This window comes from Poecilia formosa, unplaced genomic scaffold (assembly GCF_000485575.1).
Source record: "Poecilia formosa unplaced genomic scaffold, Poecilia_formosa-5.1.2 Scaffold395, whole genome shotgun sequence".
In the NCBI taxonomy this organism is placed as follows: domain Eukaryota; kingdom Metazoa; phylum Chordata; class Actinopteri; order Cyprinodontiformes; family Poeciliidae; genus Poecilia; species Poecilia formosa.
Window position 1 is genome coordinate 219560 of NW_006800334.1, and position 14875 is coordinate 234434.

A 14875-nucleotide genomic window follows, 5' to 3' on the forward strand; every position below is an offset into this window, starting at 1 on the left:
AGACTAGTGGCAGCAGCAATTAGCAAACACCTGCTGACCTTATTCTACAAACTACCTCTCAGTCCAACGTTCCTGAGAATAGTTGTAAACGGCATCAAAGAGAAGCACTGTTGCTGAAAGGGGAGAGTTGGAAATGGTAGGAACTTCTTAAAGAGACAGAGTCCAATTTCAGCTATGTTGCAATGTGAATTTTTTTTAAGTTGCTGTTTATCTATCTATCTATATATATATATATATATATATATATATATATATATACACAGCCTTTTTAAAACAACTGAAGGTAGCAACGTTACTTGATGTATTATAAAAATGGCAAGAAGATACACAACACTCTTTAATATCTATTGTTAAAATACTGATAAATTCAAGTAGTATTAATAAATTGTAAAAAAAAAAAGAGAGAAGGAAATTAAAGAGGTTGATTATAAATCAGCCATTTCACTGACTGATAAAAAAAGCCTACAAGTGGATGACATTTAAAACATCTGCCAATATGTCCACATCTGGCCGTCTAACCATGTTTATCTTGAAAGCAGACTGCAAGACGCTAAAAGAAGTCTCCAAAAGAGGCTAAAGTTGTTTCAGTGTAAGGGGGCAAGAATAGCTTTTTTGTGTAGGGTGCCCTAATGTTTTGCGATATTAGGAAACAGATTTCTGTTTCGTAAAACTGAGCCAAGTTTATTAACCCTTAAATAATTCATCTTCTGTCCTTGACATAGATTGAGAAAGTTCAGATATAGAGTATTTAAATTAACTGGGTGTACTTATGTACTATATATGTCACATATAACTTAGGTCAGATATATATTACTGAGCAGCTTCCTTTTATTTTCTTACCTTTCTGGCCTTGCTCTCCAGGGAAACCTTTTTGACCCTGGATTCCAGGAAGCCCAGGATCTCCAGGAAGGCAGTTATCGATCGGTGATGAATAGCCGGGAGGTCCACGCGCCCCTTGTGGACCAGGATTCCCGGGATTTCCCGGACGTCCTGGGGGACCGGGCAAGGCATTCGAAGGAGTGCCTGGGTCTCCTTTCTGACCTTTGTCTCCAGGGAAACCTGGAGGACCCGGAGGACCGCTGCCACCTATTCCAGGAATTCCTGGTGCTCCCTGAGGCCCTGGGAAACCTGCAGAAGACGGATCAACATAATCATTAAAAATGAGGAAAGTACCTTAATTTGGCTGATTTTTATTGTTTTTATTTTATTTTTGCTTTCGTGTTTTGATTATTTTCCGAAAAGAACATTGCCTGAATTTTAGTGATAATGTCCAAAATTTGTTGAAATAACTTTTTCAGTCTGCTCACTGACTTCCATGAGATGCTCCATTTATATTTTGAAGCATTCTTGTGTAAACTACTTAGAATCATCACAATCACAACGAAAATTATGACAATCCAACATCATCTTCTGACCAAATTGCTTTATTACCAGTGTTAAAATCTTAGCGAGCTAGGTTAATGTGGTTGGCAAAACTGCTAACTGTTCAACAACAAGCAAAAATATTTACCGAGTCGGTTTTGTGCCTGCATCTACGTTTTTTTTTTATAGATTACCTGACGGTCCTCTTTCTCCTTTGGCTCCAGGATTTCCAGGAAAACCGGGTTCACCTTTTTGACCAACAACAGCTCCATTCGTAGGCCGAATTACCTGGTGGAAAAAAAGAGGAAGAGAAAAGTTTATACTTGACAAGTGCCGTAACTCAGAAACGTATCTCAGTTCAGTCCTTAAGGTTGGGAGTTTTTGGACTTGTATTCTACCTTGTCTCCTTTGGGACCTTAGTGATCCCCAACTTATCGGACCTCAAATATTGTTGAAAAAACTCATCATTCCGAGTTTATTAAAAGCTAGATCTATCCCAAGAAACCAACCAGCTTAAACTTTTCCAGTCTTAGCTAAGAGTGATCAAATATCCCGCCAGAAATATGCTAGAAGCTAGCTAATATATAACAAGACAACTTGGGAAAAGAACAGTTCAAAAAAATCAATGAAAGGCCAAAATTAATGGAACATGAATAAGACGCCCATGATGAGAAGATGTAAACGTATCATGTAGCAGTGATGCTAAATAGTTCTCTTGTTTACCCCTTTTTTACCCTATACACCCAAAGTTCAGACATTCAGGGACTGATTTTCTGGATCTACTCTAAAAATACAATAACCACAAAAAAAAGAGAAAAAAAAAATTAAACACGAAAAAATTCATATACGGGAAACAAAACGATTCTGCACTCAGCAAATGATTTTGGTGTCAAATGAATGTCAGATACGTACTGGTCCTGGAGGTCCCGGAAATCCTCGGTCGCCTTTTTGCCCCTGTTAACAGGAGGGAGAGTGATTTAAGTCGTTTTAAACATTACCTGTTGAGCTGTTGATAATATGGGAAGACGGACAATGAACAATATTTTCGGAAGAAACCCACTCTCTCTCCATCTCGGCCTGGGAGACCTGGACTTCCAGGCTCTCCTTTAAGTCCCTGATGGTAATGGAAAGTCACAGATGTAACTGGCACGGTTTTAAAAGAGATGCAAATCGTACATTTTGCTGGTATGCAGGTTGTAACTCACTGGGTATCCTGGAGCTCCTGGGTCTCCGTCTTTGCCTTGTTTTCCCTGTGAAAATGGAAAAATGACTATAGATTTGCTTGGTAAAAAACAGAGGAGAAAACTCTAGTGGCCTCCACGGTCACCGGATCTCAGTCCAATAGATTTGGGATATTGTGATATGGGAGATTCACATTGTACATAAACTAACATGCTAACATGTCAACTTGGATGGAAATCTCTGAAGAATGCTTCTGGGATCTCATTGAGTCTAAGTCATGAAGACTGAAAGCAGTTCTAAAGGAAAAAGAGGGTCCAACACCAGAACTACGAAGGTGTAGCTAACACCATCACCAGTGAGCATCTCGTGGTCAAAGGGAGACGTCTAACAGTGGTGGTTACAATCTGTTTGATGAGCTCTTGACTAATGATACTCACTCGTTTTCCTGCTTCTCCTGGTTCTCCTTTCTCTCCCTTCTGGCCACCAGAGGGACCCTATCGGATCACAGCGACAGGCATATAAAATTAGTTTTTCTTGCCTGGTCTTTACAGGGTTTCTTCATATGAATGAACCTCGTGGTGAGATGGTAACTGATACCTACAGGTGGACCTGGGTTGCCTGGGTCACCTGGTAGACCTGGAGGGCCAGGGTCACCCTTTAGAGATTATAATGCAGAAGAAGAAAAAAACACAACTTTAATGAAAACGTTTAACAGTTAGTTTAACTTCAATGGAACTAACAAGAACATTTAATGTTTTTATTAACACTTTTATTTTTTTACAGTACTCTGGTTGAATCAGCATTTTAGTAAGCAATCATGTTACTTCATCAATAAATGTCTTATGTACTCTCTACTGCCACCATGTGGTGAAAGTTAAAATTGAAGTCTGTAGCAGGGTAAGGAGCTTGATATTAAGTATGATGGTCTACAATTGGTCAACCTTGATGGTAATGCACAAATATAATTATTATAACCAGTCTTTTTTTAAATTCTGTCATATGACTTCATTTATTTAGAAAAGAAAATCCAGAAAATTCTTAAAAGTAAAGACAATTAATTATTAGTTTATGTCATTTCTGCCTCTTCTATTAACATTTAGAATTATTATTTTGGTTTGGGTGTGCAGTCAAACAAAGTAGGAGAAAAGTTAAAAAGAACCACCTGCATATGCAAATATTGGCTCAGTTTCTGGTTCGGTTGCTCTGAAATTTTACCAAATATTTAGTCCAACATGCTAAAAAAAAATCACTACTTACTTCCAATGTAATCTGATTGTATCTGTAGGAATGGAAGAAGTGTAACAACATATTTAGGAGAATGAAGGTACCTTGTCTCCTCTCTGGATCTCTGTTGGTGGTGGTCTGACCTGTTCCCCCTGACCTGGTCCTGGAGGACCGGGAGGTCCCGGCAACCCTTGATCACCCTGTGTAGAAAAAAAAAAAAACTTTATTAGTAACTGTGATCAAAGTAAAATTAATCAAAAAGTGTTTTTGGACTTGTATTCTACCTTGTCTCCTTTGGGACCTTCAAAGTTCAAACCCATGTTTCCCTGTTCAGGAAATTTGAAGAGAGTTGATCAAGATTCAGCACGTTACGGTACAGCATAAAATTTTATTTTTGATTGTCTTTTGCTTATTTACTCGTATCATTTAAAAAAATTAGGCAAAAAAAGTGACTGATTTTACCTTAGGTCCAGGTGGACCTGGAGGACCTGGAACACCCTGGAAGACCACAGGAAAAATGTTAAAGTTTTAATAGTGATTTGTGTGTGTGTGTGTGTGTGTGTGTGTGTGTGTGTGTGTGTGTGTGTGTGTGTGCGTGCATGCGTGTTTGTTTGTTTGTTTGTGATACCTTGTGGGGACCATTTTCCTGACATATACTACGTTGTGGGAGCCTGCTCCTTGTGGGGACCGAAACCTGGTCCCCACAAGGAGAAACGCTGTTTTTGGGTCAAGGGTCAGATTTAGGACTAAGGTGTGAATTGAGTTTTGGTTAGGGTTAGGACAAGGGTAAGGTTTAGGCTTATATTTGTGGGGAAAGAAATGTGTGTGTGTGTGGTGGTGTGTGTTTCAGAAGCCCTCCTTTACCTCGTAGCCTGGAAGTCCTGGAGGGCCAGTAGGGCCTGGTAAACCTATGGGTCCAGGACTGCCCTGTGAAAATATAGACACAAAACATAAAATCTAAATTATTTATAAAAGACTCACTGACTCTATCACTGGATTCTCCTTTCATGTGAGAAATCTTGCAAAAAAAAAAAAAAAATTGCTCTGCAAATATTTGTCTAACATTTTGATGAATATAAATCATAATGAAATGAGTGAGAAGGATCTGAACTTCTACATAAAGGTTAGGTAAAGGTAAATCTTTTTTTTTTTTTTTTTTACATTTTAAATAAGTTGTTTTGAAATCAGCGGTTTCTTAAATTGTTGGTAAAACACAACATGGGAGTGAAGAGTGGTTTCCTCACCGGAGATCCTGGCAATCCGGGCAAACCGACTGATCCTTTTTGTCCATAATTGTTGTTGTAAAACACATCTCCACGGTCTCCCTGGGGAAAAGGAAGAAAAATCAATCATCATCAGCCATACGCCATAAAAACCAGTCATTTCTAGAAGAAGTGCTGAATGTACATCATATTTTCAAGACCATTGGGTCTCTTGCCTTGAAAAACACATGAATTTGAGTGGTGTGAAATGATGCCAGGTCACCTTTTTGTAGCAATCTACAGCTTCATCTTTTCTAGAAACTTTAAATGTGTGTTTAGATGAAGTTTTGCTCTTTTTCTTATTTGTGAGGTCAGATGGTGATGTTGGACGAGATGGCCTGGCTCACAGTTTCCTCTCCGTCGGTCAGGTAAGTTATTTTATACCAAACCAGATCATACATGTCTTTATGAGCCTTGCTTTGTGTGGTGGTGTGCATGTCATGTTGAAACATTAAGAGACAAAGGCCCAGTTTCAAGATGTTAAATTATCAAGAAAAATGTTTTTAAAAGTCATATTTGACATACGTAGCATTTTTATAATGGCTGGCATTAATAGTTACTTGATATAAAAATGGCATTATGTGTCTGGCAAAAAACATAATGCTACCTTTTAAAAGACAACTAATCTTCTGGATGCATTCAGGTGAATGCTAGCGGCTAAGCATTAGCTACTAATCTTATACACCAACGGGATACTGCTTTGGGGTTTTTTTCCCCCGTAAACCTCGACATTTAACTTCTTAAAAACCAACTGTATCTTCATTATGTTAGCAATTTGGGAAATTATGATTTTATTAGATTGCTGCATACTACCAAAACGGTATTATTGAAAGAGGAAGGTCTCAATAAAATCTGCAAAAAGAGCTTGAAAGGTCCAATTGACTTAGCAATTGAGGATCCAGGCCTTAGAAAGACTGAGACAAGATTTTGCGCTTTTCAAACAATACATCATATAATAGAGAAATTTTCATTTTAATTGGATCTGAAAGTAGCATAATGTCAGGGATCAATTAAACACTGGGGTGGTCTTACACCTACCTTTTCTCCTGGGAGACCAGGTGGACCCTATGAAGGAGGAGACAGATGGGAGACAGGTGAGATTCTGATTGAAAATCAATGCTTTGCGTTTGAAGAATTTTGAGCGATAAAAACCTTTGTGATAAAAACTACTCTGAACTAGTTTTGCTTGGATTTGCTTCAAAAGAGCGATGAATGTTAGCTCCGTTCAGGAACACATCCCACTTATTACACTCTTAAGCAAAACTAAAATATATCCAAACTGTAGAAACTGTCATATTTTTTAATAAAAAAAAAAAATAACAGAAAAATAATTGCATTTATTTTTCTTTCAACTTTCCCATGTTAAACATGTTTCAAATGAGTTGTTTTGATTTGAGGTTTTGAACAGAAAAACCGTAAAATATTCTAACATTAATTTAACTTTTCTACCCCTGTCTTCTAGGAAGGTTAAATGAATAAGTATCCACTTAAAAGTCTATCATATTTAAGGGAAACAGATAAAATACACTGAAAACTTTAAATTCAGAAAAGTGAAACGCATTACTCATAATATTGAATCATTTCAAAAGGCTCCAGGTCAGAAAAACTACACAGGGTTCTTCAAAAAGGTTCCTAAAGTGGAAAAATCCTTTGAGTTTTTAATAAAAGGTGAATATTCTTAATACTAAAGAAGGTACTTAAATTTCCCTTCCATGGGTAGTATGGGATACACCTGAACCTCTGTAATTTCTTTTATTAGTCACTTACTGGAAGTCCTTGTCGTCCAGGTATTCCTGAACTTCCTGGAAAACCAGGTTCACCCTTAAGACGAAGAAGAAAGAAATCAAGGATTCTTCTCAGGACAAAGAAGGTACTATACAACACAATAAATAAACCAGCTAATTTTTAATTTGGTTCTGTTACCTTTGTCCCGTTACAACCCGGCACTCCCCTTGGGCCCGGGGGTCCATCCTGTCCTGGCAGACCCTGTCAGGAAATACATAGTTGAGTTACATGCGAGGGTTACGTTTGGCCAAAAGAGTGGTTCTGGATTACTTTGGACTTACTGGAAGTCCTGGCGTTCCTGGAAATCCAGGCAATCCAGATGGTCCCTGTTGGGAAACGAAAAGAAAAAAAACATTTTAGAAATTGTGTAAAGAGAAAAAGAAAATCTCTCTTTATCCAACAATGTTTGAAATATTGTGAAGTGGGGACATCTGGTGTCCATAATGGGGTATTACAACTGAGGATGAATGGCTAATACAGTTAAGAAATGCCTCCAAAAGAATCAATAAAAGCACAAAAAATAACAATAAAAAGGAATTATTTTTTGAAACTCTTCTCATGTATTTAGGTTAAACCAAAAACAAATCAATAAAATAACATTAAACTTGATTCTTCCTTTTGCATGATAGAAGTTACAGACAAAACATTTACAGTTTAAAGTGAAAGTCTGTTTTAAATAAACTTGATATACGTACTCTTATTCCTTTTGGACCAGATGGTCCCGAAGGTCCATCACTTCCCTAAACACAAAACAAAAGAATATTATTAACAAAACATTTGTGTGGTTAAGAACTGGGAGATATTCAGATTAGCACTTTATGATTCAAGGTGACTAAGGGTAATGTAGTGAAACAAGATAAAAAATTCTGATTTATAAATAGGCCTGTCATGAACAAATTTTGCTGATCGATTAATTGTCTAAAAAATTATTGCGATAAACGATAATATTGTTTCAAGACCTTTTGACACCGATTTAATGGAAATGACTAATAATGCATGTGATTTCCTGCCATAGATAGATACACTTTATTTTCAAAACAACACATAACACTGGAACTGATAAACTAAATTAAACAAAACAGCCAAAGACAAAAATAAAATGGATTCTCAGTCTCCATTAACAAAAAATGTACTTGAATAAAAAATAAACAACATAAAGCCAAAGTCGAAATAAATACTGCATTAAACCAAAAGAGTGCAGATATGAAGTCTGTATGTGCCCTTCAGTAATCACTACATTTAAATAGAGAAGATGAGCACATCCGACTACCTAATGCAATAGTTCATACTACACGATTTTTTGCCCCTATTTTCTCCTTATGACAATCTTAGATCGTTGGCTGATCTAAGATTCTCGCTGGTGATTTCGTAACCGATCATCCTGCAGTGTGGTGGGTTAGGTAGATCGTCGTGGCCCCTCCGATCTGAATCAGGGGTTTTCCCCGACTGGGAGCTTAATGCTGAATGTGACAGGTAGCCAATTAGAAAACGTGGATTCTCCTCTGCGCTTTCTGAGGGGAAATTACGAGGGGAATCCCAAACAGCTGACACAGCGCAACCCAAAGTCCAGCAGATGTCGGAGATGATATGTGGAAACAACATTAATATTTATTCAACATTTCGTGCAAAGAATATAGAAATGACCAGGAGAGGTTTTAATAATTATTCTGTTTACAGAGTTAATTAAATTATTGTTGTTTTTTTTTATTTTTTATTTTTTTTTGACAAAATTGTTAAACTTCCATATACAAGTCTACACACAAAAAAAATAACACAATCACAGTTTTTGAAAGAGGTGAGCCTTTTCCCATTTGGACTCCTTCACTTTGACTACATTTCTGTCAGTTAAGATAATTTATCCTGTTTTGCTAAAGCTAAAGGCTCACCGTGATGATCAACACTCTTGATTCTTATGGATCATCCAAATCCTTTAGTTTAGTCCATTGTTAAATCTTCTTGACAAACTGTTTTAAGTTCTGTGTTTGTGATCTGGAATGTTTGAGCGTTAAGCCAAACTCACCTTCTCTCCTCTAGTTCCGATTGGTCCCTCAGGTCCGGGGAACCCTGGGACCCCTGGCTGTCCGGTAAGACCTGGGAAACCCCTTTCCCCCTGCAAGCCACCACACACACACACACACACACACGCACGCACGCACACACACACACGCACACACATAGTCAGTTGATTCCATTTGTGTGATTTACATGTTGTTAATAGTTTTGACGTCCAGCTACTGTCACCATGAAACATCAAAATGTAGATGTAGAATAAATCGAGTTGCAGTTTTTGTATATGACATCCCATTCTTAAAGGAACAGTCACAGTTCCTTGTTGGTAGAAGATTCACTTTTCCAATAAGAGAAGGGTCCAATAATGTGACACTGTTAAGTTACCATACAGCTTTCTTTATGTCAGTTTAGTTAACAGTAGGGTTTGAAAAATGTATCACGATATAAGTGTTTCATATCAGTCAATATTGATCATTATGCCACTGGAACTGGTGGCATGATGTTTGCTGTTTTATCCTCACTTTTCTCTCCACTGTATTGTTTTTTTTTTTTTTTTTTTTTTTAAGCAGCTATGAGGCATAGAAACCCAAAAGTGCTGCTGTGCAAGTTACTCAACAGGTTGTTGCTAGGTAACCAAAGAGGGAGTGAGTTTGTTGATGCCACCAACCTTGTTTAGCTAGTCATGCGAGATTCAGCGGCTAAAGTTTTTCCTCTGCCTACATCCCCAGAATGCTGTGCGGTTCTGCATCGGAGTTCAGTGACGTAATATCTATTGATATTAATCATGCGTCTATCGCGATATATACTGTTATTGATTTATTGTCCAGCCCCAGACGAAGAAGGGACAAAACCAATCACAGTGCATCAAATCAATATTATCAGCTGTGAGGTTTTTTTTTTATTAAACTTGAGTACAAAAGTCAAATGTTTCTGAAAAGTGTTCTGTAAATGATTACAGATCCAAAACATGGAAAGGTTCTTGCATCATTGCATTATCATATGACTGACATGCACAGTGCTTTTTTGATTTGGTTGATCGTTTTCATTTTTGTGGCTAAATTAGTATTTTTTTGTTTTGTCTAAGTCAGCAACAAGAATAGAAAGCCGATCTTTATCTTCTAAAGTGCTGTTTTAATCAGAGGGCAGGAAAATTGTTAGATGTTGAATACTAGAAAAGTAAGATGGGTGCAGAAACCTGCTTAATAACATCATAATAAATAACGTTTTCTTTTATTTTAAAGTCTTTCTTCTGTAAAAAAGATTTTTAAAAGTGCATCAACTGGCTGCGTTTGCTCCGGGGGCCACATAAAATCACTAAGAGGGCCACAGATCGCCCCTCAGACGCAATTTGGGCACCACTGACTAAAAATATATTTCTGCAAATACAGCTGCAAAATGTGAAAATAAATAAAAAGACATACAAATAATTCTTTTTTACCTTTTCTCCTTTCACTCCACTGCAGTCACACTTGGAGCCCCCACATCCATTGCAAGCCTGCAGAAGAAGCAAAAACAGAGCTAACTTTAATTAGCTGTAAGAGAACTATTAATATATATACATAAATACAGTGATTTTCCTCCTAGCAAGAAGAGCGTGAGGGTCTGAGTTTTTTGTTTCAGATTACTGTTCCAATCTCGCCACTAGAGGGCACTCCGCCATCACAATAACAACAATTTCAACAGGTGGCATTTCTTCCCACCGAGGACCTCCCTGGCCCGCGGTGTGTTTCATGCTTGGAAGAAAGTTACAAGCTCAAAAAAAAAAAAAAAAAAAAAACATCATGCTGATTTCAGCAGAAATACGAAAAAAAAGAGAAAATAAATTCCTTTCTTCATTATCACCTTCTCTTCCCAAAAAGATGGCAACAGAAGTAAAATTGTGGTATAGTTTTGAAAGGAGAGCTGAGAAGGCCTAGGGAGAAGAGGGGAAGATGCCAAGCTGCTGATTAACTTTTCCCATGCTCTGTTGACACGGCGCATGCCAGACGGGCATCAGCTGCACGCATGCCGGGCAGCCGGGATGTGAGAAAGATGGAGAGGCAACGGGTTCACCACAGAGAGAAAGGCAGAGGAGGACAGACAGGTTGGCACTCGTCTCTGTCCGCGGTTTGCATCGGAACAAAGTGGGTCCGATTGCATGTTTTCGTGGTTCTGTTTAAATTTCAAATCAAGGTCAGGATTGTCGAAAGTTTTTATAAGCATCCTCACTGTACGTTTAGTGAAAAGACGTTAGCTTCTTCTTTTATTTGTTTGGATCTTCTGTTTTCCTGCACAAATAAAAAGTCTGACTTTTTCTATATGCATGTAGGCCTGTCATGGTAATAAGTGTTGAATTGTTCTGGTAATTATTCCGATAAGCGATAATGTTGTTGTTGTTTCAAGTAATTTAATGGTAATGGGATAATAATGCAAGAACGCTCTCTCAAATATCAATGAACTTTCAATTCTAATGAACATTTGACACTGGCAACTGGAAGACATATTAAATATCCAAAATAAATCAACAAAAAAACAGAAACAACAAATAAAATTGATTATGAAGTCTCTGTAAACAAAACTTTCAAAATGAAAGGCTGATAGAGACCAAAACATCAGACAGAAGACTTTTGTCATCCCGTTTATGGCAGAAAGAGAGAGAGAAAAACAATAAATCATGCAAATGATTGTTTTAATTTATCATGTAATTAATTGACTTACTGATTATTTTATAACAGTTTTGAAGTTCAAACTCTTACATATAAATGAGTTAAAAGAAATGAATCTTTCAGTGGTGCTGTATGGTCTTCCAAAGACAAACTTTACAAAAATCCAAATTTCAATTGATAGAAAAAATATATATAACTACATTAAAAGTTTTTGACCAAATCGCAATTTTCATATGTACCAACACACTTAACACATTCAACATTCATTTATTTCAGAACTGTCTCTGAAACTTCAGGTAGTCATTTTCCTGATGAATAAAAATGGTTTGACACAAGCCCATTACTTGCAGCTGCGTATCAAAATGGGTAAGACGAGAGAACAGGCCATTAACCGTTTATCGGTAACAACTAAAAGAAAACTAGCTTAAATATGAATTCTGGCCAATAATTAAATAGTTGAACCCAGACGGAAGAGTGACAAACAAATACTGCGGTTTTTCCATATTCCCTTGGAGCCTTAATGGACTGCATGGATTCATCCATCCATCCATTTTCCTTCACCCTTGTCCCTCAGTGGGGTCAGGAGGGGTGCTGGTGCCTATCTCCAGCTCACGTTCCGGGCGAGAGGCGGGGTACACCCTGGACAGGTCGCCAGTCTGTCGCAGGGCAACCTGCATGGATTCATGAACCCATAAACTGAAACACTAGGATGTTTTTCATAGAAATCTGGTGAACTCTGCCAGTAAGCTGAAAAGAAGTTGGCAGTGGAAACCTCACTGACGGTGATTGAAAGCACATGGCTAATTAAGCAAAAAAAAAAAAAAAAAAAAAAGACTCATCAGACATTAAATCAACTTTATTTCAAGGCCAGCTTAGCCCCCAGACTTAAGTTCTGAAGATTTCCATGTGAGATTATGTTAGAGCAATAAAAGATTAATGTTTTTTAAAGTCACAAAATGTGAAGGCAGCTGTAGGGTTAAAATAAAATAAAATAAAAACCCAAAAGGAGAGCATGGAAATGACAGATTTTTAGTTTTTGCTGCAAGTGGGATGATCCTTCTCTGGCCTTTTATCCACAAACCGAATCAACACTAAAATGAATAAATATTGTAACAACACAGATTTTATAACATGTTAGCATCTAAAATAGCATTTTAATCACGAGCGACTCCATATTTTACAATAGGCTAGGTTGTTTCAGAGAGTTTTTTCCACTAATAATTGAAATCATCTTTTGAAATGTTTTGTTCTATTTATTCAGGCCACTTTGTCTAATAGCAAAATATGTTTTGATGTTCTGAAACATTTGCAAACGTGATGCAAAGGCAAAACCCCCCAGAAGAAACCGTTAAATGAGGGAAATGCTTTTTCATTGACTTGCACAGCTTTATGTACGATATGATCCAGGTGCCATCTGCACAATGATAGCCCATCATCTTCCACTGAGCAGATTTTCTGCCTGTTTCCTGGATTTAGCAGCTTATTTGTGCTAGCCATGGCCAGTCAGGATTGACGGTTTGATTCCCATCTTAGATTTTAGCATGTTACTGTAGAGCAGGGGTCACCAACTCCAGTCCTCAAGGGCTACCATCCTGCAACTTTTAGATTCACCTCTGCTCCAAAATGTCTGAATTCCCTCACCAGCATTCATTCCTCTCTGCAATAGGCTGGAAACGAGCAGTTTATTTGATCCAGGTGTGTTTGAGCAGAGACGCATCTAAAAGTTACAGGATGGTAGCCCTGGAGGACTGGAGTTGGTGACCCCTGCTGTAGAGGATGGATGTCAAGTACACATGATGTTGTGTCAGTGTGTGTGTGAGTGTGTGGGTTAATCTATCTCTGAAGCGCTGTTTTTATAAGCCTTGGATCCCCACATTAGTATCTGGTCTGCTTCAACTCAATGCTGTCTGCTCTCCCACGCCCAGCCTGGCAGCTCTCACTCTTTTCACCTCTTCAACTCTGTCGTTTTAAAGTCTCATCCCCTTTATTTTTCTTGCTTATCACTTAACCAGGGGAGCCTGACGTGAGTTTTCTCATAGGTTCAAGAACGATATCTAGAGATTTTCATGCTGCTCTGAGAGAGACAAGAAAATTAGCTTCCATCTAATCCAGACTAATGATGTACTTCAATAAATATTGCTTATTCTTGTTGACCAAAAATAAGGCACTCATGGGATCAACTCTTCAATCTTACAACTGCCACATTTCTGAAGCCAAATCAACTTTAATGTCAAAGTTTGGTTTTACAAAAGAAGCTTCTCACATACATGTATTTTTTTTAAATAAAGCCCAATACTATCATATTTTAAAAATTGTTTAATTGTGTACAAAACATTTAAAAAAAAGCTTTTGAGGAATGGACACTAAAACAGGAAGCACTTTCATACACTGAAAATCATCATCTAAATCGTCACTTCCTAAACTACGGGCCTGTACACATGGAGACGAGCAGCACAGTAAATCTTTGCTAATAATTAAGAAACATGCGTCCACAGGACAAGCTGCGGCACCACAGAAAGTGATGTAGTAAGTCTGCCGGACCAATTGATGGCGCTGTGATACTGCCACAGAACTACACATTAACAAAAACCACAGAATGGACTCTGTGCACCCCAGCCTCCGCGTTTTGGGAAAAGCGGCTCGATTGTTTCCGATCTATTGAAAATGGCCTTTTACATGAGGTGCTTGCAGGGCTTGGCCAAGGTTTGTACATCGATCCAAAGCCCCAACAAGTCAGCTGGAGAAAGGTTTTAGATGTTCGCCTCGTTATACATTCACTGATACCAAGGTGCGTTTTACTTAAACTTTGTGGCTAACATTAACCTTAGCTTATGCTAGTAGGCAATATTCTCAGACATTGTTCTTGTAAAAATGTGCTATTTTAGTATCTAAACATTCTAAGACAATGTTTTTACCTAATTTTAAAGTATATTGTGTGTTTATTGTCGTTAGTGTCAGAGACTAACGGGGAGGTTACGGTTCGGGCTTTTTACTTCCAAAGCCTGACAAAGCTCAACAAGCCTCATAGCTTGACAGTAGCGCAGCTCTGGTGTCAGAGATCTGGTTCCGCTGTTCAGGTTCAAAGTTGCTGCTTTTAGAAAAATATGACCGTGTTGCTTCATGTCTCGGTGTTATTTCGTTTTATACGGTGGCCGACAGGTGCAAATGCGCAGCAAAAGAGAAAACATGCAAACAAAAGAAAAGACACCCCCCGAATCAAATGCAGCAAACAAAAAAGAAAACACCCCCGAATTAGAAAACACCCCCGAATTAAATGCAGCAAACAAAAAAGAAAACACCCCCGAATTAGAAAACACCCCCGAATTAAATGCAGCAAACAAAAAAGAAAACACACCCGAATTAGAAAACACCCCCGAATTAAATACAGCAAACAAAAAAAAAAAA

The 14875-nt window shown here is 37.9% G+C and overlaps 1 protein-coding gene across 1 annotated transcript in view; it reads right to left on the bottom strand.

Annotated features, from left to right (window-relative positions):
- LOC103154695 (collagen alpha-5(IV) chain-like) overlaps positions 1-14875 on the bottom strand; it is a 69772-nt gene that overhangs the window by 31808 nt on the left and 23089 nt on the right. The window contains exons 2-20 of the mRNA XM_016662920.1: positions 10264-10320; positions 8836-8925; positions 7511-7555; positions 7097-7141; positions 6954-7016; positions 6798-6851; positions 6069-6095; positions 5013-5093; positions 4633-4695; positions 4231-4266; positions 4053-4094; positions 3873-3968; positions 3146-3199; positions 2982-3038; positions 2568-2612; positions 2423-2476; positions 2275-2316; positions 1557-1650; positions 841-1128 (exon numbers count right to left, since the gene is read on the bottom strand). Of these exons, the coding sequence (XP_016518406.1) occupies positions 841-1128; positions 1557-1650; positions 2275-2316; positions 2423-2476; positions 2568-2612; positions 2982-3038; positions 3146-3199; positions 3873-3968; positions 4053-4094; positions 4231-4266; positions 4633-4695; positions 5013-5093; positions 6069-6095; positions 6798-6851; positions 6954-7016; positions 7097-7141; positions 7511-7555; positions 8836-8925; positions 10264-10320 (1333 nt within the window). The remainder of the gene's footprint in view (positions 1-840; positions 1129-1556; positions 1651-2274; positions 2317-2422; positions 2477-2567; positions 2613-2981; positions 3039-3145; positions 3200-3872; positions 3969-4052; positions 4095-4230; positions 4267-4632; positions 4696-5012; positions 5094-6068; positions 6096-6797; positions 6852-6953; positions 7017-7096; positions 7142-7510; positions 7556-8835; positions 8926-10263; positions 10321-14875) is intronic.